This window comes from Heptranchias perlo, chromosome 32 (assembly GCF_035084215.1).
Source record: "Heptranchias perlo isolate sHepPer1 chromosome 32, sHepPer1.hap1, whole genome shotgun sequence".
Lineage (NCBI taxonomy): Eukaryota > Metazoa > Chordata > Chondrichthyes > Hexanchiformes > Hexanchidae > Heptranchias > Heptranchias perlo.
In genome coordinates this window covers 23,008,023-23,034,893 of record NC_090356.1, presented here as the reverse complement: position 1 = coordinate 23,034,893, position 26,871 = coordinate 23,008,023, and the positions used below count along the sequence as shown (strand labels likewise).

Sequence of the window (26,871 nt, the reverse complement as noted above, 5' to 3'; positions counted from 1 at the left end):
ATTTCTGGGATCTTGCACAGTTTAATAGACAGCTGTTTTGATTTGCGACTGAGCATTGCTTACCCATTCAACAACACTGTACGCCAATAGTCCAAAGCTATGTTACAATGTGGCCCAACAGAGCTTTGTGGGATAGCCATGTTCTGATATAGTGATCATTGGGAGAACCAGCCCAAATCAATCACTATAACAGTTTCCATTGTATATAAAAGTTTAACTTCCATCCCTGCAATTCACCAATAAAAAAGTATTTCCTTAATCCTTGTTCCTCTGAGCAATTGGATCCCTATGATTGATTGGTGGAGTGGGTCTGCTATTATATGGGTGTGATGAGGAACTAGTAACCTTGCAAAGATCCAGTAAAATGTTGTGTAAGCGAGTTTATTGCAAGTTGAGACTTAATTTGAACTTGACCTAGATTCTCTGTGACCTTCCTGGTCTGCATCATTCTGGGTGATATTCCCCTAGATGATTTAGTAGGTAAGTGCACTGCCCTTGGTGGTACTTGTACAGATTAGGAAGGCCACTGGTTCAATCCTTAGTCTGCTCCTAGTTAGCTGATCTTAAGCCAGGGGGCTATGATTGCCCTCAACACCCCTGGTATTGGGGAGGGAGAGAAATCAGGATCCTGATCATTATCCAGTGACCATCTCCGGAAAGTGCACATGTGGATGTTGTGTGAGGAGAGGATTGTAGTTCGGTAATGTTGCTCCCCATAAACATTTGGCTCAGGTACAAGATGGTTGCGGACACCTATAAAACCTAACCCCAATGAGTTGGCACCTTCAAGAGGAATGGGAATGGGGGTGGGGGGGGGTGGAAGGAATAGTCAATGTTTTGGTATGTGTGCCAGTATTCCCCTGCTAGAGCTAGCTAGCTAATCCAACATGGGCTATCATTAAAGGTTTTCTTGGAAAAATGGATGAACTCGTGGAAGGTGTTCCCCAAAACACCTGTTTTTTTAAAAAAAATAATCCTATTTAGTAACATAATTTGACTGTCAGTCTAAACTAGTGGCTCTGTAGTTTCCACTGACAGTCAAGTTATGTTTCTATTGAGATTGTAGTATTTTTTTTCAGAATCTTGGGGAATAAAAAAGTTGCAGTGTGATTAAATTGTATGTTTCCAAAGTCTCTTATAAAATTGGATACTCAATTTAGTACTCGGCCATGTTTCAGTAACATATATACTTTTTAATCTATAAGAACAATTAAGGACATGCTCATTCTTCTAGTATGCTCATTCTCACTGTAGCATCCAGCTGATATGTTCTCTTGACTACCCTGCTTAGAGAGCAAGTCCAAATATTTACCCTTTTGAGTAAAGAAGTTCTTCCTAAATTATGTTTTGGAAGTTTAGTTCTGTGTCCTATAGTTCTATCCTCCTGTCTTAATTTGAAGTCCTGTTCTATTCTGAAATCTCAACCCATGGAATCCTGCAGCCTTTTCCTCTGTTATAGTGTAGCTAAAGTTCGTGTCACATTGACCAAAGGGGAAGAACCAACAAAATGGTGTAAAAATGATAAAATGTTAGCATGTTAATTAAATATCAAGGATTTTTTTTTTGTATGGATCACATGAAATAGCCAATGTGTTGGAGTAATTCCAAACGAAATGTGGGCTCTCCCAACATCCTAATACCAACCTCCTCATTGGGTGGTCATTTGTAACCTGGCTGGGAACAGCTGTACTTCATGTTGTAACAGGCCACTAATTGGTTGTACTGATTTGATTTTCTTACTGTGGTCTGTTGGATATCAGTTTTGCTGTAAGTTTGGCTATAACTGGATGCTGACAACGTATCAAAGAAACAAAAACTGAAAACGCTGGAAATGGATAGTGGGTCCATCAGCTTTTGCAAATGAAAGAGGGTTGAGGTTTAGGTGGGACCTTTGTCAGAACTGATAGGATCAGATGAAGGGTCTTCACCTGAAACATTGGCCTAGATCAAATGCTGGTTGGCCTGCTGTGAAATTCCAACATTTTGCTGCTTTTATTTAAGATTTCCTGCATTTGCATTTTTCTTTTTGTCTTTATGGTAAGTCATGATAAACTTGCTTCCTTTTGAAAACACTGGGAAAAATGAGTAGAAGTTGATGCACAAGTTCTGCCCATCGCAACTTGCAACTTGTCCAAAATTCTGCCACTCGTATCCTGTCTCCCATAACCCCCTGTCCTTGCAAATCTTCATTGGTTCCCCATCCCCCAATTTGATTTCAAAATCCTTGTCTTCGTTTGTGTATCTGCATGGCCTTGTTCCTCCCTACCTCCGCAATCCTCTTCAGCCCAATACTGCTGCATGTTCTTCCGATTAGCCTCCTCTTACATCCCCCTCTCCCTCCATTCCACCTTCACCATCAGATGCTTTAGCTGTCTACTCTGCGCTGCAATGCTGTTCCTGAGACCCTCTGCTTTGGCACCTTTCTCCTATCTCTCCAGCCTCCATTAAAATCTGCCTCTTATCCCTAACTCTTTTCCCACCACTCTGCTTGGGGGTCCAGTTTTTTTTTGTGGCCTTTTACAAGAGTTTTGGAATGTTTTATTATGTTAAATGGTGCTATAAAGTGCAAGTTGTAGATTATTTATTACATCGGAAGTGTTTTGCTTCTGGGAGAAGTGTAATCTGTGTGTGGCAGAATTGTCACATCCCAGTAGACTGAAGACCATACTGGGTGAAATGAGTTGGGAATTCTCAGTCCAGCTATAATTTGCAGGATAACATAGCACAAATTAGTATGTTGAAATTTGACAATCATGCTGATAGACCAGAGCAACAAGTTGCAAGTCTGTCACTGGTGTTTGCAGCAGTGGGTGTATCAGCTTATGTGCAATTTTTCCTATAAGGTATCGATATCAGTATGTTCAAGCCTAATGACGACAATGGATCAATTCACACACTCAAAAGCCTCAATCGTGGCCTGAAGTCCTCTTGATTCACATGTGGAAGAAATTCCCCAGTAGTTCACATTCTGTTTATATTGAGAAAGACTTGAAGTTGGAGAAGATTTTTTTGTATCACTTTACATGCAGAGAACAGTGTGAAATATTTTTGTATGTTTAAAAATGACCTGATCATGCTGGTAGCTATTAAAGGTCATTGGCTGGTTATTAATGACCTTGTTACCCTTGATGACCTTGATGAAAGGGTGAGGCAGTGTGTTTTTTAAATGATGTATTTTGAAATGTATTTACAAATGTCAAAACCCAAACCTACTTGGATCTTCTGCAGAAGAATAAACTAAAAAAGAAATTACTTTTGTTCCCGTCATTGATTATACTACAGTGTGGCTTGATTGGTTAATGTGCAGCCCATTGTGGAAGTGAGCCCTCTTAGACCAGGAAGGTTATGATTCCTGGTTTGTGCTGAGTTAACCCCAGTAGCAGTGCTACAATTTCCTTGAGTGCTCCTGGGGTTAGAGAGGGGAAAATCAGCAAGGGCCGATGCTACTGATCACCATCCATTGATTATGTGCGTGAACATCAGGCACTCCACCATTAATCAACTTGCTGACTTTCGACTCAACCAGTAATGTATGACCCTTTGGCCAAGGAATTGAAGGATGTCCCATCTGTGGAACCATACCCAGCAAGAGTCAGCACTTAGGACAGGAGGCAAAAGCTGTGAATACTCTTGTTGACTTTTCCACCCTTGAGAAGGAATGATCAACGAACCTTTAGAGATGCTACTTATTCAGTACTGGCATGGAAGTGACCCCGGTTGAGGTTGGCATTTAAACTCATTACCCACTTCATTGCAAGCCAAACACTCCCGTTTGATGCTTGTGAACTTTCACCAGATAATCTAGTTTGTATTCAGTGAAATTTAAAGTGACTGCCTACTGCAGAAGGAAGACATAGCTGAGAGATTCTGAGGGAGCATTCTGCAGGAGTTTCATCTCAGCATTCTGGATCCCCTTTGTGCATTCTGAAAGTAAACAATGCCAAAGTTGAACAGTTTCACAGTGTAGAAGTGAATAATTCTCTTGGGGTCTTTGGGTTGAGGAGGGTAGGCTTGCTATCCTGTTATGTAATATGAAGATTATTTTTCGTCATCTAATATAATCTGCATCTGTGCAGGACTCAGGACGCTTGAGGTAGACAGTGCACAAGTGGAGCTCCTTACCTTCGTATCTCTTGTGCTTTCTGTAATCATAGCAGCTAGTTCCTATAGACCTCACTCAATGAAAATCAGCTATTGCTTGAAACTTCAAGTACATCTAGTGATGGAGTGCAGGGCTCTTCACTATCCCACTGAAGAATTTGAATCTTAGTCTCAACTACCATTTTCACTTCTAACCCAAGCTGAGTTTCATCAGTTGCAATGGATCAGGAAAAGAATCAACCTTTTCATCATTGCACAGAAGTATAGAGACCAACTGCCTAATTTGGTGTCAAACAAATTTGAATTTATATTGCACCTTACCACATCCTCAGGAGATCCTAAAGTGGTCTACAATCATAAATTATTTTTGAAATACTAGTGCTGTTGTTGGGTAAGGCAAATTTTGCAGCCATTTTTGCACATATTAAGGTCACAAACAGCAAATGAATGAATGATCAGACAGCATCCAGACTTGGGCTGATAAATGGCAAATAGCATTCATGCATTCAAGTGTCAGGCAATGACCATCTCCAACAAGAGAGAGTCTAACCACCTTTCCTTGACAAAATGCCAAATCTGCCACCACCTACTTCCTGGGCATTGCTGTTGACCAGAAACTCAACTGGACCAGCCACATAAATGCCATGGCTACTCGAGCAGCTCAGAGGCTGGGTATTCTGCAGCGAGTGGCTCACCACCTGACTCGCCAAAGCTGTTCTACCACCTCCTAGCCACAAATCAGGAGTGTGATGGAATACTCTCCACTTGCCATCGAGGATGAAGCAGCCCATCCATCACCTCATTGGCGCACCGTGGCTGCAGTGTATACTATATACAGGATTCCCTGCAGCAACTCACCGAGGCTGCTCGACAGCACCTCCCAAACCCATGACCTCCACCTCCTAGAAGGACAGGGACAGCAGGTGCATTGGAACAGCATCACCTCCAAGTCACACCATCCCGACTTGGACATATATCGCCGTTCCTTCACCGTCGCTTGGTAAAGATTCTGGAACTAACTGCCTAACAGCACTGTGGGATACCTTCACCACACGGACTGCAGCGGTTCAAGAAGGGTCACCACCACCTTCACAAGGACAACTAGCGATGGGCAATAAGTACCGGCTTTGTCGGCGGCAGCCGTATCCCAAGAATGAATATTTTCTTAAAATCTTTTTTTGATGCTGTTGGTCGAGGGAGAAATGTTGGCCAGTCACACACAACTTCCTGCTCCTCTTTGAATAACACCATGGTATCTTTTATGCCCACCTGAGCAGGCAGAGGGGCCCTTGGTTTAACATCTCATCCAAGAGTCAGCGCATCCAATAATGCATCACTCCCTTAATACTTCATTGAAGTGGCAACCCAGATTATGTTCTTGAGTCTCTGGTCGGGTTTGAAATACATCACCACCTGAGTCAAAGTCAAGCTAAAACATAGATAAGCTAGGGTCCACTGATTAAACCATGACCATATATATGAGGGTATCACAATTAGGGATATTTTGGCCATTATTCTCAGTAGAGCTTGCTTTAAAGTAGTCAGTTTTTCAGGGTGGCCCCATGCTGCAATGTCAACCAGAAGCCAGACAAAGCTTCTGGTTAATTGGTCTCAGACAATGGAGGCTTGTTAAAAATACTTTCCAGCAAATATTCACACCCTAAGGATTCAACTGCCTCATCCTTTTTTGAGCTTTACATGGTGCTAATTTCAAAGGCACCCCACATCCAGGCAGGCTTAATTGTTAGCTCTGCTAGTTAATCCTTGCTCCCAAAAGAGACAGTAAAATGACCTAACTTCCTGTCCAAGGAAGTCTTTGAACCAGCAAGAGCAGTCAGTCTTTTGTTAAGGAAATGCTGTGAGAGCCTTTTCTTGTTCATTCTCGGGATGTGAATGTCACTGGCAAGGTCAGCATTTATTGCCCATCCCTAGTTGCCCTGAGAAGGTGGTGGTGGGCCACCTTGAACCTACATAGAGAATGGTGACTATGAAGAGTTTATAACCAAAGCAAATGGTATAATGATGCAAATTGAGTGAGGTCCCAATTTAATCTGCCAAACCTGGATAATATACTCCACTATCACAACCAAGCAGGGAGAACACCCCAACTACAAAATGTACTAAAACAGCAGAACTATTATATTCAACAACTTCCTATCAGGATAACCCCTGTGGATCAGCTAGAGTTAAATTTGAGCTGGACAAATCAATTACAATTATTGGAGAGTTTGTCATGGGCACAGAATACCACGTAAACTAATAGACTATCTGATTACCGTGTAAATGGCTGGAACAACATCGAAACATTTTGCACATCACCAAAACAATGAACTAAATGCAGAAAAACAGGGACTCTTCATCAGTGCACACTTTACATTCAGCTGGGCACCAAATAGGGATGACTGCATGACCAAGTTTGCACTGCAGCAACACTACATTTGCTGCAGGATAAACCATTGCATTATTGTATGATATGGTCCTTATAAATATTAACTGATGTTTAGTAACTGACTGAGCCCAGAATTGAAATATCTCACTTTTCTTCCCCTGCTTTTTTAAAACCAGAACTGTTTTCATAAGTGTTTTGTAAATCTTTTCTCAAGGGTGTAAAACCAAAAGAGTCCACATCATTTTCATTGTCACGGTGTCACCCACAAGGTGATGCGTTTGACACAATTTACATTCATGCATTCATCATTTTTCTGTGAATGAAAAAAATTATCAAACACCTTGTCATGTGTCTCTTTAAATGCACTAGTGTGGAACCAGAAGGTGCTATGCCTTGTTAAGGAGACAGCTGATCACAGTGAGGCTAGCAGTCAAGGTTATACAGTTGTCCTCAGTCCTGTTGGCCTAGGGAGGTGAAAAATCAGTGACAGTTCCCTGCCTTGGATTACTACCCAGTGCACACGTGTGAACATCTGCTGAAGGCAGGATTGGGCTTGGCTACGATGCTCTTTGTATTCATGTAGCCTACCAGCAACGGTATGGTGAATGGCCACTTGGGCACGCTGTCGGAAGGACTGTCTGTAGGATTGTACTTCAGCATGAGCGAGCGGCTTCAAGGAAGCTGAGGAGAAATTTGAAATAAATCAAAAATGTCAAGACAATCAAGTCAGGGCAATGCTGCCTCTTGCGCTGGATAACAACAGGGGCCCTGACAGGGGCGTTCGTTATTTTTATTATTCTGTGGGTAGTTGCAGCGACTACACGGCAGGCCGTAAAATTGTAATAGGTCAAACAGGCAGCCATTACAGCACATAGCAGGCCGTACATATATCATCGCTGTGAGTTGTACAAAAAGGTTGATTTAACCACAATGGTCCTTTTTTGCAATTAAAAGACAGACGATTTGTTCCACACCCGTTCACATTAAGGAAAAGAAATCTTGCAATAAAAAGTGAAATACGATCGTGTTGTCTGGTACACGGACCATACGTTACCATGACTCAAGCTTTACAAACTAAATTTCTCTGGGGCTTAATAAAAAGGAGCAATATAGGTTTTTGGCATAAACAGGCGCATCCCACATTAAAATGTTTTTAAAACTTCTGATGGTGGTTTTGCATGTTCTTGTTCCCCCTGCTCGCACAAGGATCACATATAGGGGAGGATTTGCAGGGTACAGTAAAACTGCTACTTTTACATCACTGTGAAGTGGTTTTAGATGGGCAAGAGCACAAAACTAGCAACAACAACAACTTGCATTTATATAGCGCTTTTAACATAGTAAAATGTCCCAAGACGTTTCACAAGAGTGTTATCAAACAAAATTTGACACCGAGCCACATAAGGAGATATTAGGACAGGTGACAAAAGCTTAGTCAAAGAGGTAGGTTTTAAGGAGCACCTTAAAGGAGGAGAGAGAGGCGGAGAGGTTTAGAGAGGAAATTTCTGACCTTAGGACCGAGGCAGCTGAAGGCACAGCTGCCAAGGGTGGAGCGATGAAAATCGCGGGTGCGCAAGACGCCAGAATTGGAGAAGCACAGAGATCTCGGAGGGTTGTAGGGCTGAAGGAGGTTACAGAGATAGGGAGGGGCGAGGCCACGGAGGGATTTGAAAACAAGGATGAGAATTTTAAAATCGAAGCGTTGCCCGACAGGGAGCTAATGTAGGTCAGTGAACACTGTAACTAAAGAGAGTGCCAAGCAAATTAAAACCTTCAGGTATCTCAACCCCTTTCAAGTGGCTATCTCACACCAGCTTGAATATGCACTGAGTGTAATACAACTCCAGACTAAAGGACTTTTACATCTGGTAGTTCTGTGGTTGGTTGGGATTGCAGAGAACCAATGTCCCTTTCTCAGCTCCATGCATTTACATTAGTAAGACCAGCTCATGCTGACAGCAGAATTGTACATCCACAACAGTCTAAACACGGGGTCCTACAGCAGGGACATTGCTCTCCAGTCACCTGAACTACAGGAGCACCAAGTATAAAAGCACCTTTATTAAAAATGCTTCCAGAAGTACTATTATGAGATGAAAGGCCTTTCTGCTTGATCTTTTACAACCAGTTGCTAAAATTGTCAAGAGCCTTGATGAAGGGTATATGCATTGGAAAAATTCATTTAAACACAATGTTTTGTTGAAATCATTGATGAAATTACATTTTAACAGTTGCTCATTTAAAAATGCACTGAATAAGGTTCCACCCAAGAAACGTATGATATTTTGCATCAAGGCTCTTATTTTCTGAACAGTTTTTCAATCTAGTTGCAATAATAAGAATGACCTCTTCTCTTTATTGAAATGTGCTAGTAGGGGGCTTGTTAAGGACGTTGATTGAATCCAAGGTTGGTAATTCTCGAAGCTCAGTTTGCAAGCTGTCGTGGACTGTAAATTGTGAAACCTTTGCTAACGAACCCTGCCGTGTTTTGGCTGCTCTCCCCTTCTTGTGTACACTGTGTCTCTCGCTGAAATGGTTCACAAATCTCCCTGTTTACTCTCCTCCGCTAACGTCTTTTCAGGTTAACAGTACGGTGCTTTGGGTTTGTTTGTCTGGTAAAAGCACCACCATTTGCCTGGTATCCCCCTGCGTCTGGGTACAACAGGAGTGCATAAGGTGAAATGTCAAGCTGTTCCCTGCGTCGTAAACTACTGGATTGAGAGAATGACATTTCACTTGAAGCCCAAAGCCTTTTCTTTCTGTCTCTTGGAGCTAGTTGTATGAAGTACTCTTGTAATCTTAATGATAATAGAATTACAGCTACATTCCCTTGCTCCAGAACGTGAGAAATCTCCCAACAGACTGCAGCAATAAGGTGAGGATTTAAATGAAATAAATTTGGTGCATTGTTCCAGATCCTTAATTCCTGTCACTTTATTTTTTTTAACGCACTGTGTTTTTGACTTTGTTGCAGGATTAGCTTTGCTGGAGAAGGTTAATTATGGGGGCCACGATCTTACAGGTCTTTTCTTTAGCTCTTGGAGTTTCTGCTGCTGCTTTGCTGATTATTTCCAATCTTACAGACTGCTGGAGGGTGAGGCCACTTTTCTGATTTTTTAATATCATAGTTAAGAAATACAGCAAAGCCATCAATGATTTGAATAACTAAACCCTTATTAAAAAAGACCATCTGTTTTTAAAATTAAGTAAGCATAAACAATGTCCTATTTTGTTCCTTCTATTTTCTGTTCATCATCAAAGTTTTCATTTGAATAGTGACTGCTGAGAATATTCTTGCTCAAAGGAGTTCCAGAGACTGGCAGTGTGAGGGAGGTAACTTAACAACAATAAAGCTAGTCATTAGCCTAATGATGCCACAGTTCAAGGCGCTTTCTATATTAATTCAATTGCCCTGCACTGTTCGAGTCAGTAATGGATGCAAATTCCAGCCCCTCCCATGACATCACAAGATGGGATGAGGGAGGCCATTCGATCCATCTCAGCTCATTCATCCAGCAAGAACCTATAGTCACCTCCCGTCACAGTACTGTATAAGAACAGGAGTAGTCCATTCATTCCCTCGAGCCTTCCGCCATTCAATTAGATCATGACTTCAATTAGACAATGCAGCAAGAGCCAGGTTCGGGGCACCATGGATGGCTCTGCTGCACAGGAGGGGAGGAAGAAGAGTGGCAGGGCTATAGTGATAGGGGATTCAATTGTAAGGGGAACAGATAGGCGTTTCTGCGGCCGCAAATGTAACTCCAGGATGGTATGTTGCCTCCCTGGTGCTAGGGTCAAGGATGTCACGGAGCGGCTGCAGGGCATTCTGGAGGGGGAGGGTGAACAGCCAGTAGTCGTGGTCCATATTGGTACCAACGACATAGGTAAAAAAAGGGATGAGGTCCTGCAAGGCAAATTTAAGGAGTTAGGAGATAAATTAAAAAGCAGGACTTCAAAGGTAGTGATCTCAGGATTACTACCGGTGCCACGTGCTAGTGAGTATAGGAACAGGAGAATAGACAGGATGAATGTGTGGCTGCAGGGATGGTGTAGGAGGGAGGGATTTAGATTCTTGGGACATTGGGACTGGTTCTGGGGAAGGTGGGACCTGTACAAGCATGACGGGTTACACCCGAGCAGGACCGGGACCAATGTCCTCGCAGGGGTGTTTGCTAGTGCTGTTGGGGAAGGTTTAAACTAGAGTGGCAGGGGGATGGGAACCTGAGTGGGGAGTCAGAAGGGAATAAAATTGAGAGCAGCAAGAGAGGGGAAGACCCGGGGGAAATCTACAATACAAATAGTACAAACAGTTGTTCAAGAACAAGTGAAAGGGAAAAGCGTAGAGCAGCGGAAAGAAACTGTACTTTAGGCACGACAGAAAAAATAAAAACTAGAAGGCGTGAGGCGATTAACCCAGCATCAAAGCTGTGGCAGGGGGTTGGGAACCTGAGCAGGGAGACAGAGGAAAGCGTGTCAGGAGGGGACAGAAGGTATGGAGTAAAAGGTAAAGTGTTAAAAAAGGAAAAAGCCAATACAGAAATATGGCTGCAGGGTGACAACGACTGGGAATTAAATATGCCAGGGTATTTAACAATCAGGATGGACAGGCAGGAAGGAAGGGGAGGTGGGGTGGCTATGTTAATAAACGAAGGAATCACTGTAATACAGAGAAATTATATTGGGACAAAGGATCAGGATAATGAAACAGTTTGGGTAGAGATAAGGAATAATAAGGGGAAAAAAACACTAGTGGGCGTAGTATATAGGCCTCCTAATAGTTGCAACTCTGCTGGAAGAAGTATTAATCAGGAAATAGTCGGGGCATGTAATAAGGGAACAGCTATAATTATGGGGGATTTTAACTATCATATTAACTGGACAAATCAAATTGGGCAGGGCAGCCTTGAGGAAGAGTTTATTGAGTGTATTAGGGATGGATTTCTTGAGCAGTATGTAACTGATCCTACAAGGGGGCAAGCAACCTTGGACCTGGTCCTGTGTAATGAGCCAGGATTAATTAATAATGTCCTAGTTAAGGATCCCTTTGGAATGAGTGACCATAACATGGTTGAATTCCATATCCAATTAGAGGGTGAGAAGGTTGATTCTCAAACAAGCGTACTGAGCTTGAATAAAGGAGACTATGATGGTATGAGAGCGGAATTGATTAAAGTGGACTGGGAAAATAGATTAAAGGGTAAGACGGTGCATGAGCAGTGGTGTTCATTCAAGGAGTTATTTTACAACTTTCAAAAAAATATATTCCACTGAGGAAAAAAGGGTGTAAAAGAAATGACAGCCATCCGTGGCTAAGTAAAGAAATTAAGGACAGTATCCGACTAAAAACAAGGACATAGAAGGTAGCCAAACTTAGTGGGAGGATAGAAGATTGGGAAGTCTTCAAAAGACAACAAAAAGTAACTAAAGGATTGATTAAGAAAGGGAAGATAGATTATGAAAATAAATTAGCAAAAAATATAAAAACAGATAGCAAGAGTTTCTATAGTTATATAAAAAGAAAAAGGGTGGCTAAGGCAAACGTAGGTCCCTTAGAGGATGAGACCGGGAAATTAATGGTGGGAAACATGGAAATGGCAAAAATGCTGAACAAATATTTTGTTTCAGTCTTTACGGTAGAGGACACTAAGAATATCCCAACACTGGACAAACAGGGGGCTCTAGTGGGGGAGGAGCTAAATACGATTAAAATCACTAAGGAATTGGTACTCAGTAAAATAATGGGACTCAAGGCGGATAAATCCCCTGGACCTGATGGCTTACATCCGAGGGTCTTGAGGGAAGTGGCAGTAGGGATTGTGGATGCTTTGGTAATAATTTTCCAAAATTCTCTGGACTCGGCAAAGGTCCCGGCAGATTGGAAAACTGCTATGTAACACCCTTATTTAAAAAGGGTAGTAGGCAGAAGGCTGGAAATTATAGACCAGTTAGCCTAACATCTGTGGTGGGTAAAATTTTGGAATCTATTATTAAGGAGACAGTAACGGAACATTTGGATAAACATAATTTAATTGGACAAAGTCAGCATGGCTTTACGAAGGGGATGTCATGTCTGACAAATTTGCTTGAGTTCTTTGAGGACATAATGTACAGGATGGATAAAGGGGAACCAGTGGACGTAGTGTATTTAGACTTCCAGAAGGCATTCGACAAGGTGCCACATAAAAGATTATTGCTCAAGATAAAGAATCACTGGATTGGGGGTAATATTCTGGCATGGGTGGAGGATTGGTTATCTAACAGGAAGCAGAGAGTTGGGATAAATGGTTCATTCTCGGACTGGCAACCAGTGGCCAGTGGTGTTCCGCAGGGGTCGGTGCTGGGTCCCCAACTCTTTACAATCTATATTGACGATTTGGAGGAGGGGTCGGTGCTGGGTCCCCAACTCTTTACAATCTATGTAACCGAGTGTAACGTATCAAAGTTTGCAGATGATACAAAGATAGGAGGGAAAGTGGAGAGTGAGGAGGACATAAAAAACCTACAGGGAGATATAGACAGGCTGGGTGAGTGGGCGGAGATTTGGCAGATGCAATACAATATTGGAAAATGTGAGGTTATGCACTTTGGCAGGAAAAATCAGAGAGCAAGTTATTATCTTAAAGGCGAGAAACTGGAAAGTACTGCAGTACAAAGGGATCTGGGGGTCCTAGTGCAAGAAGATCAAAAAGTTAGTATGCATGTGCAGCAGGTGATCAAGAAGGCCAACGGAATGTTGGCTTTTATTGCTCGGGGGATAGAATATAAAAACAGAGAGGTATTGCTGCAGTTATATAAGGTATTGGTGAGACCGCACCTGGAATACTGCATACAGTTTTGGTGTCCATACTTAAGAAAAGACATACTTGCTCTCGAGGCAGTACAAAGAAGGTTCACTCGGTTAATCCCGGGGATGAGGGGGCGGACATATGAGGAGAGGTTGAGTAGATTGGGACTCTACTCATTGGAGTTCAGAAGAATGAGAGGCGATCTTATTGAAACATATAGGATTGTGAAGGGGCTTGATCGGGTGGATGCGGTAAGGATGGGTGAAACTAGAACTAGGGGGCATAATCTTAGAATAAGGGGCTGCTCTTTCAAAACTGAGATGAGGAGAAACTTCTTCACTCAGAGGGTTGTAGGTCTGTGGAATTTGCTGCCCCAGGAAGCTGTGGAAGCTACATCATTAAATAAATTTAAAACAGAAATAGACAGTTTCCTAGAAGTAAAGGGAATTAGGGATTACGGGGAGCGGGCAGGAAATTGGACATGAATTTAGATTTGAGATTAGGATCAGATCAGCCATGATCTTATTGAATGGCGGAGCAGGCTCGAGGGGCCGATTGGCCTACTCCTGCTCCTATTTCTTATGTTCTTATGACTGATCGGCACCTCAACTCCATTTTCCTGCCTTAGCTCCATATCCCTTGATACCCTTACCTAACAAAAATCTATCAAGCTCAGTCTTGAAAGCTCCAATTGTCCCCCAGCATCCACAGCCTTTTGGGGGAGAGAATTCTAGATTTCTACTACCCCTTGTGTTAAAAAGTGATTCCTGATTTCCCTCCTAAATGGTCTGGCTCTAATTTTAAGATTATATCCCCTCGTTCTTGATTCGCCCATCAGAGGAAATACTTCAATCAGATCACCCCTCAAACTTCTATACTTATATCAACTGTGCATACAACTGCTTCTTAACTGACTCCAAGGTTTTGCCTGTACTACCCTACCCATTCCACATGTAGATCACTGTTTGTTTGAAGAACTTCCTGACATCAGTCCTAAATTTGCCTTTTGTTAGTTTGAATCTGTAGCCTCTTGTCCTATCATTGTGGTTTAGCTTGAAGTTGTCTTCCAGATTTATCTTTTCCATACCATTTACTATCATGAGTAAATGCTGTTCGAATGAAATACGGACATAGACAAAAATAAAAGGACAGTGATCATTCTGTGGTGTTGAATGCTAATTGTAAGGATCCTGATGATGTGACTCTTTCTTGAATGTTGTTTTGCTCTCAAAAAACAATCTTATCATTTCTGGAAATAATCTTGTGCCAATTTTAAGCCCAATTCAGAGTAGTAAAGCGTTCCTTTATTCACTGCTTTCTCGTGGAAGAGAGGCGAAAGATAACCTGATACATTATCAGACCCCCAGTAACATTCCCCTCTTCTTCCTTCAAACTCTGGTTTTCCTTTCTCGTATCAAGCAGTTTCACAGAATGAATCTTGACTGTTCTTCATGGTGCTTTCAGAATCTTGTCTTGAGTGAGTCTGAGTGTTTTGTACCATTACAGACCCCTCCACCCATGGGGAGATGGAATAAGGACACTTGCGTTCTGTTCGCCCTTCAGGCTTTCCTCTGAAAGATCCTCACTATCTGGCACTGCGGCCTGGAGAATTTATTATGTTTCACTTAAGTGGTAAGGCACTATTGGCATCAAGAACAGAACATTACAGGATGTTTTGTGACATCATCAAAAGAAGAATAGAGGCTTTAAGATTGAGCAGACATTACTGTAAAAGACCTACAGCAGGTCTAGGTTCAAAACCCTCATGGTCTCTACTGCTCTATTCTGTTATCAACTAGACTTAAAATAGTGTAGAATATGAATTCCTAAGCATTCAGTCACATGTTCATACTTATGACATACTTATGCTATGTAATAGATCACAGGGCAAAACTCATTTTCAGTTACATGGAATAATGTAATATTGTGTGAATCAATCAGATTGTCACATAGGTCAACAGAACATAGCCTGTAATTAATACATAGGGCTCGAATTTAGCAGGTCTGCGGGTTCCCAGCGGGTGGTCCTCCGGGAGCGTGGTCAACACGCTCGGCGAAATTAGTGGGTTGCCCACGCGATCGTAGCAGGCAACACACTAATAGGAATCAATTACCTGCTCCTCCGGGGTCCACGGCGCTGGTCTGCGCGTCGGGCGGGCTGCGCATGCGCAGTACGATCTGTCAGCTGGAGGCTCTCTAGTTAAAGGGGCAGTCCTCCACTGACAGATGCTGCAACCAATGGAACAAATTGCAGCATGGAGCAGCCCAGGGGGAAGGCTGCTCCCAGTTTAATGATGCCTCACCCCAGGTATCATCAGATGGGGTGAGGAGGAGGGGGAGGACACAGATCTTCCCCCTGGCGGGCGGGAGGAAGCGGCCTGCCTCTGCCACCAAGAAGGCCTGGCTCGAGGTGGCAGAGGGGGTCACCTGCGCCACCAACATATCGCCCACCTGCATACAGTGCAGGAGGCGCTGCAATGACCGCAGTAGGTCAGCCACAGTGAGAACACGAAGTCTTTCCCCTACACTCCGTCTGCCACAACACTGCCCCCACCCCACATCTCCTTCGGCACCGCCAACACTACTCTGTCACATCACCCTTCATACCCACTCAAACCCCATCCTCATCTTACCTCCACCTACTCACCTCGCCAGTACTCATCCTGCCACTAACACGCGACCCAATCCTCATACAATCTCATTGCTCCATCCCATACTCAACCTCTCGTGCATCTCCCTCACGGCCAGCCTCACTCAACCTGCCACCACCTGTGCTGCAGCCACAGGGCATGCATCACATATGTGCAGTAGGCAGCGTAAGGCAAACGTGTCGTGAGCATGAAGGGAGTGCACAAGGGTGTCTGAGGGTTTGTCCTGGGTGTTACCTATATTGAATTTCAGAGCAACAAACAGCACACATTATATTGACACCACCACTGCCATGTCTCCGCGAATCCTGTCCGTTGTGTCCAATAATGCCCGCTCCTGGGTATCACTATGAGGACCCACCACTGATGCCACCCATCGTGTTACTGCAGAGTAGGTGCAGGTGTATTTGCAGGGCTCTTCCGCGCAGACGACTGAGAGACATCGGCGGTGTAGCCGGCTGCACCCTGGAAGGATGCGGAGGAGAAGTTGTGGAGGGCAGTGGTGACTTTGACAGCGACAGGTAAGCAGTTGGTGCTGGGGCCAACCAGGAGCAGCTCGGCATGAAAGAGCCTGCAGATCTCCACGACTACATGTCGAGCGAATCTGCGCCTCCCTGTGCACTGCTGCTCGGAGAGGTCCGGGGAGCTGCGCCTCGGTCTGTGGACCCTGCGGCGAGGGTAGTGCCCTCTGCGATGCGTCTCTCCCTGCGGTAGCCCTCCCTCCTGCTGTGCAGGTGGGCGTGCAACAACACCGTGTTGGGGGGCTCCACGTCTCTGAGGCGGACGGCGTGGACTGCGAGGCTGCTGGGGCTGGTCATGCTGTTCGTCCTCCGAGGGTGTCCACGCACCACCCATCTGGCAGGTGTTGGTCTGAGGGGTTGTGTAGGGTAGGTGGGTGGTTCCTCGCACTAGGGCTGCGGTTTCGTGTTGGTCTGTCCTCTGGCTTGGCGGGGGGTGGTGGAGGGCAGGGGTTGCCCTATGTGACGCGGTGGCCTCCTGCGTGGGTGAGGGCTCTCCCCCGTGGAGTGCACCTTGGCACCTGCCACAGGCTGCTGGCTGCAACACGCCTGGTTGGAGAGAGACTGTTTCCCCCAGTGTGGGAAACTCACTGCCTTGAACCCAAAATCCCACACTTCCTCTTTTGACAGCTGCTTCAGCTCATTAACTGACCTCAACAAGCAAGGTAAGTACACTCAAGTGGAACCCCGCTGGCTTTAATTGCCTGCGGGATTCCCACCAGCGGGGCTTGCGCGCGCAGCCCCGCACGTCAGCGCGGTACCCGGAAGTGGGCGGGATTTCGGCGCGATACGGTCACGTGACCGGATATCGGGATTTTCGGGGGCCCCCCGCTGGAAACCCGCAGGTAACCCGACGCGAAAATCGAGCCCATAGAAACTTCCATTCCAAAAATATCTACACCATTCGAATAGAGTTTAGAGCTAAAGTAAGTAGGTTACAATGACGGGTGTTAATATATTACCCAGAATTATGTGACGAACCACAGTTCATTATAATATGTTAAGATTATGCAAATTAACATGGTCAAAGATGATTTACCCATATGGAAGTTTGGCAGTCATGGCTTCACTGCTTATGCATGAACTGAGCCAAAACCAACTTAAGACTGTGCATGTGTTCATTCTGATAACTCACTAGCCTGACTGTTGAAAAGAAGACTCTCTGCTCAGTCTCTTACATTAACTCATTCTCAAAGCTGTGGAACTCCTCACCTAACTCGGTCTTTCCTTCCTCCTACAATCTACAGACACCGCACGCTTGGTGTTACCCAACCACTGCTTCTTGATTAACGCATCTTCTCCTTTGTATTTCAACCTGGATGGTGTCCTGCATTACGGGTTTTTGCCAGTTAATTATATTTCAATTTTTTTTTAAAAAAGCAATGAAGTGCTCCTATGTTACTGGTCCTTTCTGTCACGTGATGTGATATGCAGCTGAGTGTTCCGTCCATAGCTCTGTTATCCCTCCTCTTTCTGTCATATGGTGGAAATTACCATCTACAAAAAACCACATGGCTGACTCCACAGCTCCAGTGGCGAATACCAGTTTGCTCAACTTTTACCAACCAGTCATGAGAGAGCAGAATTTAAGCATTGTTCCAATACATTGAAATAGCTGTTGAGCTGGAGCAAGTTACTACAACCACTTGCATTTGTATATAGGGCGTTCAACGTAGTAAAACGTCCCAAGACACTTCACAATAGCGTAATCAGACAAAATTTGACACCGAGCCACATAAGGAGATATTAGGACAGGTGATCAAAACGCAGAGGTAGGTTTTAAGGAGCTTCTTAAAGGAGGAGAGAGAGGTGGAGAGGATTAGGGAGGGAGTTCCAGAGCTTAGGGCCTAGGCAGCTGAAGGCACGGCCTCCAATGGTGGGGCCGAAGAAAATCAGGGATGTATAAGAAGCAAGAATTGAAACATAATAAATTTTGAATCCATCCATTGTAGCCGCACGTGGGTTTATCAATGATCCAATTTCCAGTAGTTTATTTTTTTCTTATCACTTCTTTCATCAGAGCTCGAGCCACCTGCCACTACTGCACATGTGCTGCTCATAGAGATAATTGCTGTCACCGTTCAGTCAATATGCCGTCTATGCACCTTATGACCACACGCAAACAAGAAGACACAAATTGGTCTCTTTCTGGGCAATCAAAATGCACTGCTCCATGTATTACTGAACCATACAGACCAAGAAAGCCCTAGGTTTCACACTTAGCCTGTGTTGAGTTCACTGAGTCCACAGTTGGTTACTGTGTGGTTCAGTGTAGCAAGAAACCAGCCAGGTTTCTCATCCCTAACCGCTATCAGGTGACTCCGGCTGGAAAATGTGCGTGTTGAGTGAGGACAGGATCGGGCTCAGCTGTAAAGCTGCTGACACTCACGCCTGAAGAATAGCTACTTGAGTGAGGTACCAGAGGGGTGCCAGGCTCTCTGAAACTACCGCTGGAGAGTGCACCTGCGTGGATATCAGGTATGGACAGCAGCGAGCTTCGCTGTGATGCCATCCACAGCAGGATAGCCTGCTGATGCTCAGACTCACAGATGAAGGACAACAGAGGGCTGCAAGCACTTGTGCAATGCCAGCTAGAGTTGGCACCTGCAACAGAGGGCGATAAAAAGTTAGTCCAGTATGAAATGTAAAAAACTGCAAGCTTTACTTGTTTTTTTTTCTGCTTCAAAAATTGAACAAAATGTTTTGCCAAGCAGGAAGGATCATGTGATCAATCTGTTTAGAGTTGTTGGCCACTCATCAATAAGAGGAGGTTACCTACATTTCATGTAAGAGCAGCAGGTGGAACCTAAGCGTTTTTTTCCTCATTAAACTGTGAAATGGAACTAAGGAGTTAGGAATGTGGTGCAGCTTTCCCGTCTGTGACTGAGGGGAGGACGGGGAGTTTACGTATATTTCCCTGAATTACAAATTATATAATCCGAAGTAAATCTGGATGGACCCAGTGTGCTGTGGCAGATATTCCAATATATTCACTTACACCGTGGGATACATTCTGTTGCAGTTCTGCTTTTAATCTAAATCATATTCCCAATTTTTTCACTGTGGGACTCACACTTTTTAACTTTTATTTGTGAACTTTGTGCTCATTGAGGGGTTATTAATGCTGAGCAATGCTCAGTAGGAGCATGAAGTAGTTTAGGTTTAACACTGTTAGATGCAAAGTACGTGCCTCAGTTCAACCTCAGAACAGCATTCCCCACTACACCAGTCTGATATTCTTTCCCATTTCCCAGTCCAGTCGACTGTGGCCTCTCTGAATGGGATTACCTGTTGGTGCCAAATTAGCAAATTAGTGGGCCCATGCCCACTAGGAACTGGACAGAGACCGCCCAAACTCATACAATGTTAACCCTTTACAACCAGTAGATGGAGGAGACTCCCTCCAGGGGGGAGGGAGTGGATTTGGATAAAATTCATTTTAACTTTTATTCAAAGCAGGAAATGCCCAGCAGGTCAATCAGCATGTGAGCGAGGGAGAGGGGGCAGCGTTTCCAGTTAAACCCTTATTGCAACTGGATAAGCATCTATTCAGGAGATGGATAGAGAATTTTGGAGGTAAATCAGTGTAGTACGGTTGCTCTATCACTAGGTTTGATTAGCACAGTTAGTAAATACTGGATCATATTCTTAAAGGTTAATCCATGAGAACATAAGAAAAGGTCACAGGCTAGAATAGGTCATTCGATCCATGGAGCTCATCCCTCCAGTTTCCTAACAGTCAACTGCATTTTGAACTCCCCTAATATCTTGGACTCACTATGTTATCTGGTGCCTTTACGCTTTGGATCATTTTTTACCCTCCTCTCTTTGTCCTCTCCAGTGCATTTATGTGAGGCAGCCAAAGCTGTACACTGTACTCTCAGCGATCATTATAAAGCCTCAGCATAAGCCCAGTCTCAGTTGGCAAGTCCACCGTCACTTCAAGATCCTTCTCAACGATCCTTGTGCTAATTCTGTTCTATTCATTGTATATCCATTTTTCCTTCCAATATGTCATATGTTGTATTTATTTGTATTACGTTTCATTTGCTATTTTGTCAGCCCAATTCCAATACTGATCAAAATCCTCCTGGAAAACATAAACTACATCCTCCTTCCCTACTGCACTCCCTCTTGCAGCATTGTCTGCAAATCTAACCGTTTTACAATTGGTTTCTACATCTAGATTATTTATGTGGATGAGAAAGAAGCTCTAGCCGTTGCAATTCCAACCGCAGTCTGACTCCTTCCCCCGCAGTCTGACTCCTTCCCCCGCAGTCTTACTCCTCCCACAGTCTGACTCCCCCCCACAATCTAATTCCCCCCACCACAGTCTGACTCCTCCCCCACAGTCTGACTCCTCCCCCACAGTCTGACTCCCCCCTGCAGTCTGACTCCCCCCCCACAATCTAATTCCCCCCACCACAGTCTGACTCCTCCCCCACAGTCTGACTCCTCCCCCACAGTCTGACTCCCCCCACAGTCTGACTCCCTCCTGTAGTCTGACTCCCCCCCACAATCTAATTCCCCCACCACAGTCTGACTCCTCCCCACCACAGTCTGACTCCTCCCCCCACAGTCTGACTCCTCCCCCACAGTCCGACACCTGCTCTTGCCTCTCACGAGCACTCACTATTTCTTGTTTTCTAATTTTATTAGTAGTCTCCTTAAAGGCTTCTCAGAGCTATTGGTCAAGGGAGACATCAAAAATGGTTTACAAACCTCTGGATATAGAATCATTTAAAAGAGAGGAATGAAAAAACAAAAGAGTCAAAAGATGAGAAGTAAAACTCAACATTTCACCGCTCTTGTAAGCAACTACTTCAGAAGTTACGAAAAATACAAAGGTAAGTTGCTAAAATACCAACACAATAACTGGGTCATATGGGATTTATAAAGTACCTGAGCAAAAGTTGGAATAATATAACTCTTGACTTCATGTTATTTTTTTCCCCAGAGCGATGCAAAAGATCCACATTCTTCTATTGGTTTAAGTTACCGCTGTCGGGGGCTGTGGGGTGAATGCATCTACGACATCACAGCAGGTTACTGGACCTGTGATGTCCCAACCTCATTTTTAGGGAATCTCCCCAGTAAGTCTTCTCTGCTACTCTTTCTAACCTTGCCTGTGTCCTGTACTATATGCCTTGGCCCTTCACCTAGGAGGTCTTCATTAAATGTAGCCATGTTTGGAAGCAACAGTCAGATTTTCATGAATATTGGAGATGTTAATCCAGTGCAGAATTATTATCACCTTGTAGCCAATTTGCATTGATTGTTAGTTTTGCTTTACCATTTCCTACCCAACAGTATCAGCAATTTCCATTATTTTCCCATTTATTTTAAACTCGTTAACATCTCTATTAAAATAGCACAAAAAAGAATCACACGAACGTGTTAAGTATTTGTCTCCTCCATCATAAGAACGTAAGAAACAGGAGCAGGAGTAGACCTTACGGCCCCTTGAGCCTGCTCCGCCATTCAGTCAGATCATGGCTGATCATCTACCTCAACTCCACTTTCTTGCCCGATCCCTATATCCCTTGATTCCCCTAGAGTCCAAAAATCTATCCATCTCAGCCTTGAATATACTCAACGTCCACAGCCCTCTGGGGTAGAGAATTCAGTAATCGCTAACTGTTATTTCTAGCTTAGAGCCGTTTTGACAACTCTCACTGGGAAGCTTTTTAAAAATAAAAAAATAACCAATGGACACATGCTCAGCGGGTAGAGGCACTGCCCCATGGACCAGTGAGCCATCCAGACCAAATTGGTCCCTAGTATGTGCTAAGTTAGCTGATCTGAGGAAGTTCATCAACACTTCATGCCAATACCTGGTGAAAAATTGCTCCACTCCCCAGCACAGACATCCTTCACCTCAATGAGTGCAAAATTTACCCATTTTTGTTAGATATGAGAAAAATCATCGAGTCACTTGCCATGCTTCCTCACACACTAAATTCCTGATTTCAATCATCCATACAGAAAAGCAGCTAACTCCGGTTAGATTCCACAAAGCAAGGGAGGGCAAAAAAGTTTGAGGGCTGAATCTGAAACTCTTGCCTGGGGAGTAGGTTTTTGGCATATCTCTTAGTTGTAGAATGGGGACTTGTTCCAGTGGAATCCTAAAAGGGAGATTGAAACTCTCCAGTACTTTGCCCAAGTGGCAATTCATCATGGTTAAGCCTAGGCAGTGAATCTTGGCAGGCAATTAACTATGCGGGCGGCCAAACCCAATCCAATCCTCATCTGACATCCGCACACAAGCACTTTCCAGCAGGCTCACTGGGTACTGACCAGGAACAGGAAACCTGTTTTTTTTTTCCTCCCTGAGACCAATTGTGGACCATTACTACTATTTAAAATTTAATCATAGCTTTCTATTTCCCACGTGAATCAGGAACATTGAAAGAACTTCTCTATTCTCTTTTAACCTCTAGGCCTTGTCTTTGCTTTTTCTCTTACCCTTTCCCTGTATTTCTCGTCTCTTCCCAATCTGGCTATGGGATTTGTAAGTATGTTGTCCTGCAGCTGTGGAGCAGGGCTATCCCAGCAGCCACAGCAGTAATGAAAGCCTCTATTACAACTATTGGGTCTCTTGTTTTAATAAAGGATTTCTCTCTCTCTCTCTCTTTTTCTCTCTCACACACACACATCCTCTGGTGAGAGAAATGTACCAGAATGTCAAGATTTACACACACAGACTTTATGCGAGATCACGGGCATAAGGCAGGACATGGGATCACGGTCTTATCAATTAGTCCCCTGCTGAATATGGAAGACTTTGCCGGCCTGTCTATTGTGATCCGTAGTGCAAAATGGCTGAATAAAGAGGACATTGTAGAAGATGGGTTATTATGTTAAATGAGTTACTAGCTAACTGAGTTCTGTGTTTTCAACAGACTGGTTGATTGTCTTCTGTTTGCTTGTACTAGCCGATCTGGTGATTACCCGGGCCCTGGCAATTGTTGCCTGTATTGCTTGTGTTGTGGCCACACTTGTCCTCATTAGCGGGATGAAATGTACCAAGTTTGTAAGTGACGGTGGGACAGAGAAAGACAAACTGATCATCTGCGCTGGAACCATCTTCTTCCTTGGAGGTAGAGTTAATTAAACGCACAGTGGTTGACTTTTAAACGTATGAAATAACAAACCTGTGAGCAATGATATTAATAGCCATGTACTCAGTACAAAAATAGCCTACCAAGAGTGCCCGTGACGGCTGAGTGGGTAAATTTGCCACCCATTGTGGTACTGAACCAAGCATTGAAACCAGAAAGGAATAATAACACAGCAACAACTTGCATTTAAATAGCGCCTTTAACACTCAAATGGCCCATGGCACTTTACAGAGTAATAAAAAGAGAAAACACAAGTGCTGTAAATAAAAAGAGAAAATGCTGAAAATACACAGCAGGTCTGTCAGTATCTGAAAAGAGAAAAGTCAGGTTAACATTTTGGGTGTAGCCCTTTGTCGGAACTGTAAATTGAAAGTAGAACTGGAGAAAAAAGTGACAAGGGGAAGAAACAACAATCATAGGGAGGGATTGAATGACCTGCGAACTGCTTATTGAAAAATCCTGAATGGAATAGAAAGTATAAAAGATTATTTCAGTGGAGCAATGAAAAAAAACATTGAAGGCGCAAAAGAGCGTGCAAAAAACTAAGACGCTGAAAAGGCGTTGGAAAGGCCTACACAGGGAAATAAAAGGGAAACCAGATATAGGAAGTCCAAAATGAACACATAAAATGCTGGAAACACATGGTAAGGTCCACCAGTCCCAAAAAGGGAAACCCCTCTGGCACAGACCCCTCCCCAGAAATGAGTTTTGACGAATGGTCAATCTGAAGAGTCAACCCACCTTCCCTCCCACTGGATGCTGACGAATCTACCCCAGTAAAGTCCCATGTTCAATGGCTGGTCAACACTCACTGCCCAGACTCGCAGGTGAACGGATGAGGTATTGGACAGCGTCTGGTGCCCATTGAACCACATCCCAGCATGGGTGAATCCCTTCAGCAGAGGAAGGGAGAAAATCGAATGGGAAAAATGTACATGTAACAAAGTCTGATGCATATAGAATGATATTTCTTCAGACTTTTTAAATTTGCAACTTTCATTTTCTTTCCAAATAGGAATTGCAGGTGGCATTGGCATGACTTGGTACGCAGCTGAGACTGTCATTAAGTACAAGTTTGAGGTAAGTTTTGAAAAGAATGACATTAGAAGTCACTCTGTACTTGATGGTAATGTATGGCTGTTGTCAGTACCCAGTCAGTGGACTTGTGTAGAATTTCACATGTGTGCAACTGGCAAATTTTTTTTCAAGATGCTGTCACTCATGCACAAAGTCCTGAATGTGTGAAGTTGGAATGACAAAATAGGAAAACTGTTTAAAGAAAGATGTTTGGCTAGCCTTGTGTCCAGGTTTGGCTAAAGAGAAGGCAAAGGCATGAAGCACAAGCATACATGCAGAACTCAGCCATCTCCTTGTACCTGCCAAAATACTCAGTGAGAGCCATCAGGCAACAGAACACTCTTCAAGGTAAATTCCCTGCGCCTTCAGCAGGGAATGAGACTTGAGTGGAACATGGGAAAGAGACAGGCCAATTCTCTGACCCATAGTCCCGGCAAGCATGGCTCGCTGATGGGTAGTGCGGAATTTAGCCTTTAGTGCCAGCATAAGCACTCCCAGATAAACCTCCATACAGACAGAGCTTCCTCTACACCGTCCCAATAATATACCACGACCACTTGTACTACACCTGTGTGTATTTTTCCACTTCCTGTACACAGGCACCCTTGAGGTTTCTCTGACTAAGGCTGCTACTGAATGATGGGCAGTTTTGTGCTATAAATTCTTGCCTACTGACAACTGTATGGAAACTGCCTAAACTCATTTCACTTTACAGTTGGATGGGGCTACAGGTGTGTTTAGTTGCTGTTCCGGGGAGGTTTGGGTCAACTCAGTCGATGGAGTAGCTCAGGATGGTTCATCACCAAGGCAACCGCAGTACTTTTGCAACACGTTATCTTAAAAACATCTTTAGTGGTCATTGTGTCACTCAGTTTACATTCTCAATAGAGTGTCTTCCAAAACTACCAGGTGATAGTTATCCATTACGACAAAAATGAAGTACTTTTTTCTGTGTTAGTTTTTCGATTGGCTCCTTTATTCTTGGCCGCACGCAAGATGAATTTTGATTTCGTTGACTGTTGACTGTTTCTGCAAGGTACAGGAACACATATTTCAGTCCAGCAAGAGTAGAGTTTATGAATGTGCAGATGTAAATTAGTATTCCTATAGCCAATTCCTATTGGATAACAGAGAATTTAATATGTTAATTGTTTCACTGGCCTCGGTTCTCATTTTGAAGTTGCTGAACCACAAGGGAATTCCTGGCTTCACGTGTTCGAATACTGCAAAATGGCAGCCCCTCCTATGAAATTAAAAATGCTTCAGTTTGCTGCCGTTTTTTAATCCGATGTATCCTCGAAAGATCTTGAAAGTCAGTCAGGTTATTTGGCACTGAATAAAGAACCAATGTTTTTGTTGGGGAGGGGTTGGTTTTTATTATTTTTATGACAAACTTTTTTCTGCACCACCTTAAAGGTTAGCTTCGAGGTACCTGGAATCACATACGAACTGGCCTATTCCTACTGGCTGGCCTCTACTGGAGTGCTGTGCACATGCCTGGCTGGAGTGCTCCTTGTGTCAACACACTGCGCGAAAATCAGCAGATCCAGCCAAAGGAAAAAGAGAAAACCTGCATTTCTGTTCCTAACTGACCAGTACAGACACACCCTGCCAGCACCCTGCCCCACGATCGGAAAAACATACGTGTAAAAATGGGTCCAACAAGACTGAACGTTAAATCGTCTCACTAGCTGCCCTGGTTAATGTGGAACTTGTGTTTATCTGACCACTGGTTAAGGAATAGTTCAGAGTAGTGTATTTAGCATTCAGTTATCGTACTGCAGCTACGACTCTCCCAATCTGGCAGCAAACCAGTTTTGGTAAGTGGGCATCTCCTTGATAAATTGACAAAACGGTTTGACCAACCAAATGCAAAATGTCTGTCTGAGTACAGTGCTGTAATTGTGAAGGATATTTTTAGTGTTAAATAAATGTTGATTCATGCTACACGTCATTTGTGTTCTAGTTCTTTTGCTTTTATATGAAAAAATAGGTGCATTTAAGGGGAAGCTAGATAGGTACATAAGGGAGAAAGGAATAGAAGGCTATGGGTGAGATGAAGTAGGGTGGGAAGAGGCTCATGTGGAACATGAACACTGGCATAGATCAGTTGGGCAGAATGGCCTGTTTCTGTGCTGTAACTTCTGTGTAATTCTATGTAAAATAATTTGCATATGTGCATTATTGCACCTGGAGCCATGTTGAAATATAGGCACACAGATTAAAAAG

The 26,871-nt window shown here is 43.7% G+C and overlaps 2 protein-coding genes across 4 annotated transcripts in view; both read left to right on the top strand.

Moving 5' to 3' along the window:
* The window catches only part of LOC137301177 (CTD nuclear envelope phosphatase 1-like), a 46,479-nt gene extending 37,340 nt beyond the window's left edge, over nucleotides 1-9,139 (top strand). Inside the window, exon 10 of one of the 3 annotated variants that reach the window (XM_067970632.1) lies at nucleotides 9,072-9,139. The gene's annotated coding sequence lies outside the window, so the exon portion shown is untranslated. Of the gene's footprint in view, nucleotides 1-2,843; nucleotides 3,253-9,071 lie in introns of those variants that run through there. The other 2 variants (XM_067970631.1, XM_067970635.1) reach the window with 2 other exon arrangements.
* Nucleotides 9,140-9,268: 129 nt separating this feature from the next.
* On the top strand, nucleotides 9,269-26,589 carry LOC137301178 (claudin-16-like). The gene is made up of 6 exons (XM_067970636.1): nucleotides 9,269-9,365; nucleotides 9,465-9,584; nucleotides 21,402-21,537; nucleotides 23,347-23,544; nucleotides 24,581-24,645; nucleotides 26,059-26,589. Exons 2-6 carry the CDS (start codon nucleotides 9,492-9,494, stop codon nucleotides 26,290-26,292), a joined length of 726 nt encoding a protein of 241 aa, XP_067826737.1. The 5' UTR covers nucleotides 9,269-9,365; nucleotides 9,465-9,491; the 3' UTR covers nucleotides 26,293-26,589.
* Nucleotides 26,590-26,871: the final 282 nt, after the last annotated feature.

Excerpts from the sequence above, each read along its gene's own strand:
- LOC137301178 (XM_067970636.1), top strand. The coding sequence starts at position 9,492 with ATGGGGGCCACGATCTTACAGGTCTTTTCTTTAGCTCTTGGAGTTTCT. Across the intron at positions 9,585-21,401 it reads ATCTTACAGACTGCTGGAGG|AGCGATGCAAAAGATCCACA; the intron begins GTGAGGCCACTT and ends TTTTTTCCCCAG. Across the intron at positions 24,646-26,058 it reads TCATTAAGTACAAGTTTGAG|GTTAGCTTCGAGGTACCTGG; the intron begins GTAAGTTTTGAA and ends ACCACCTTAAAG.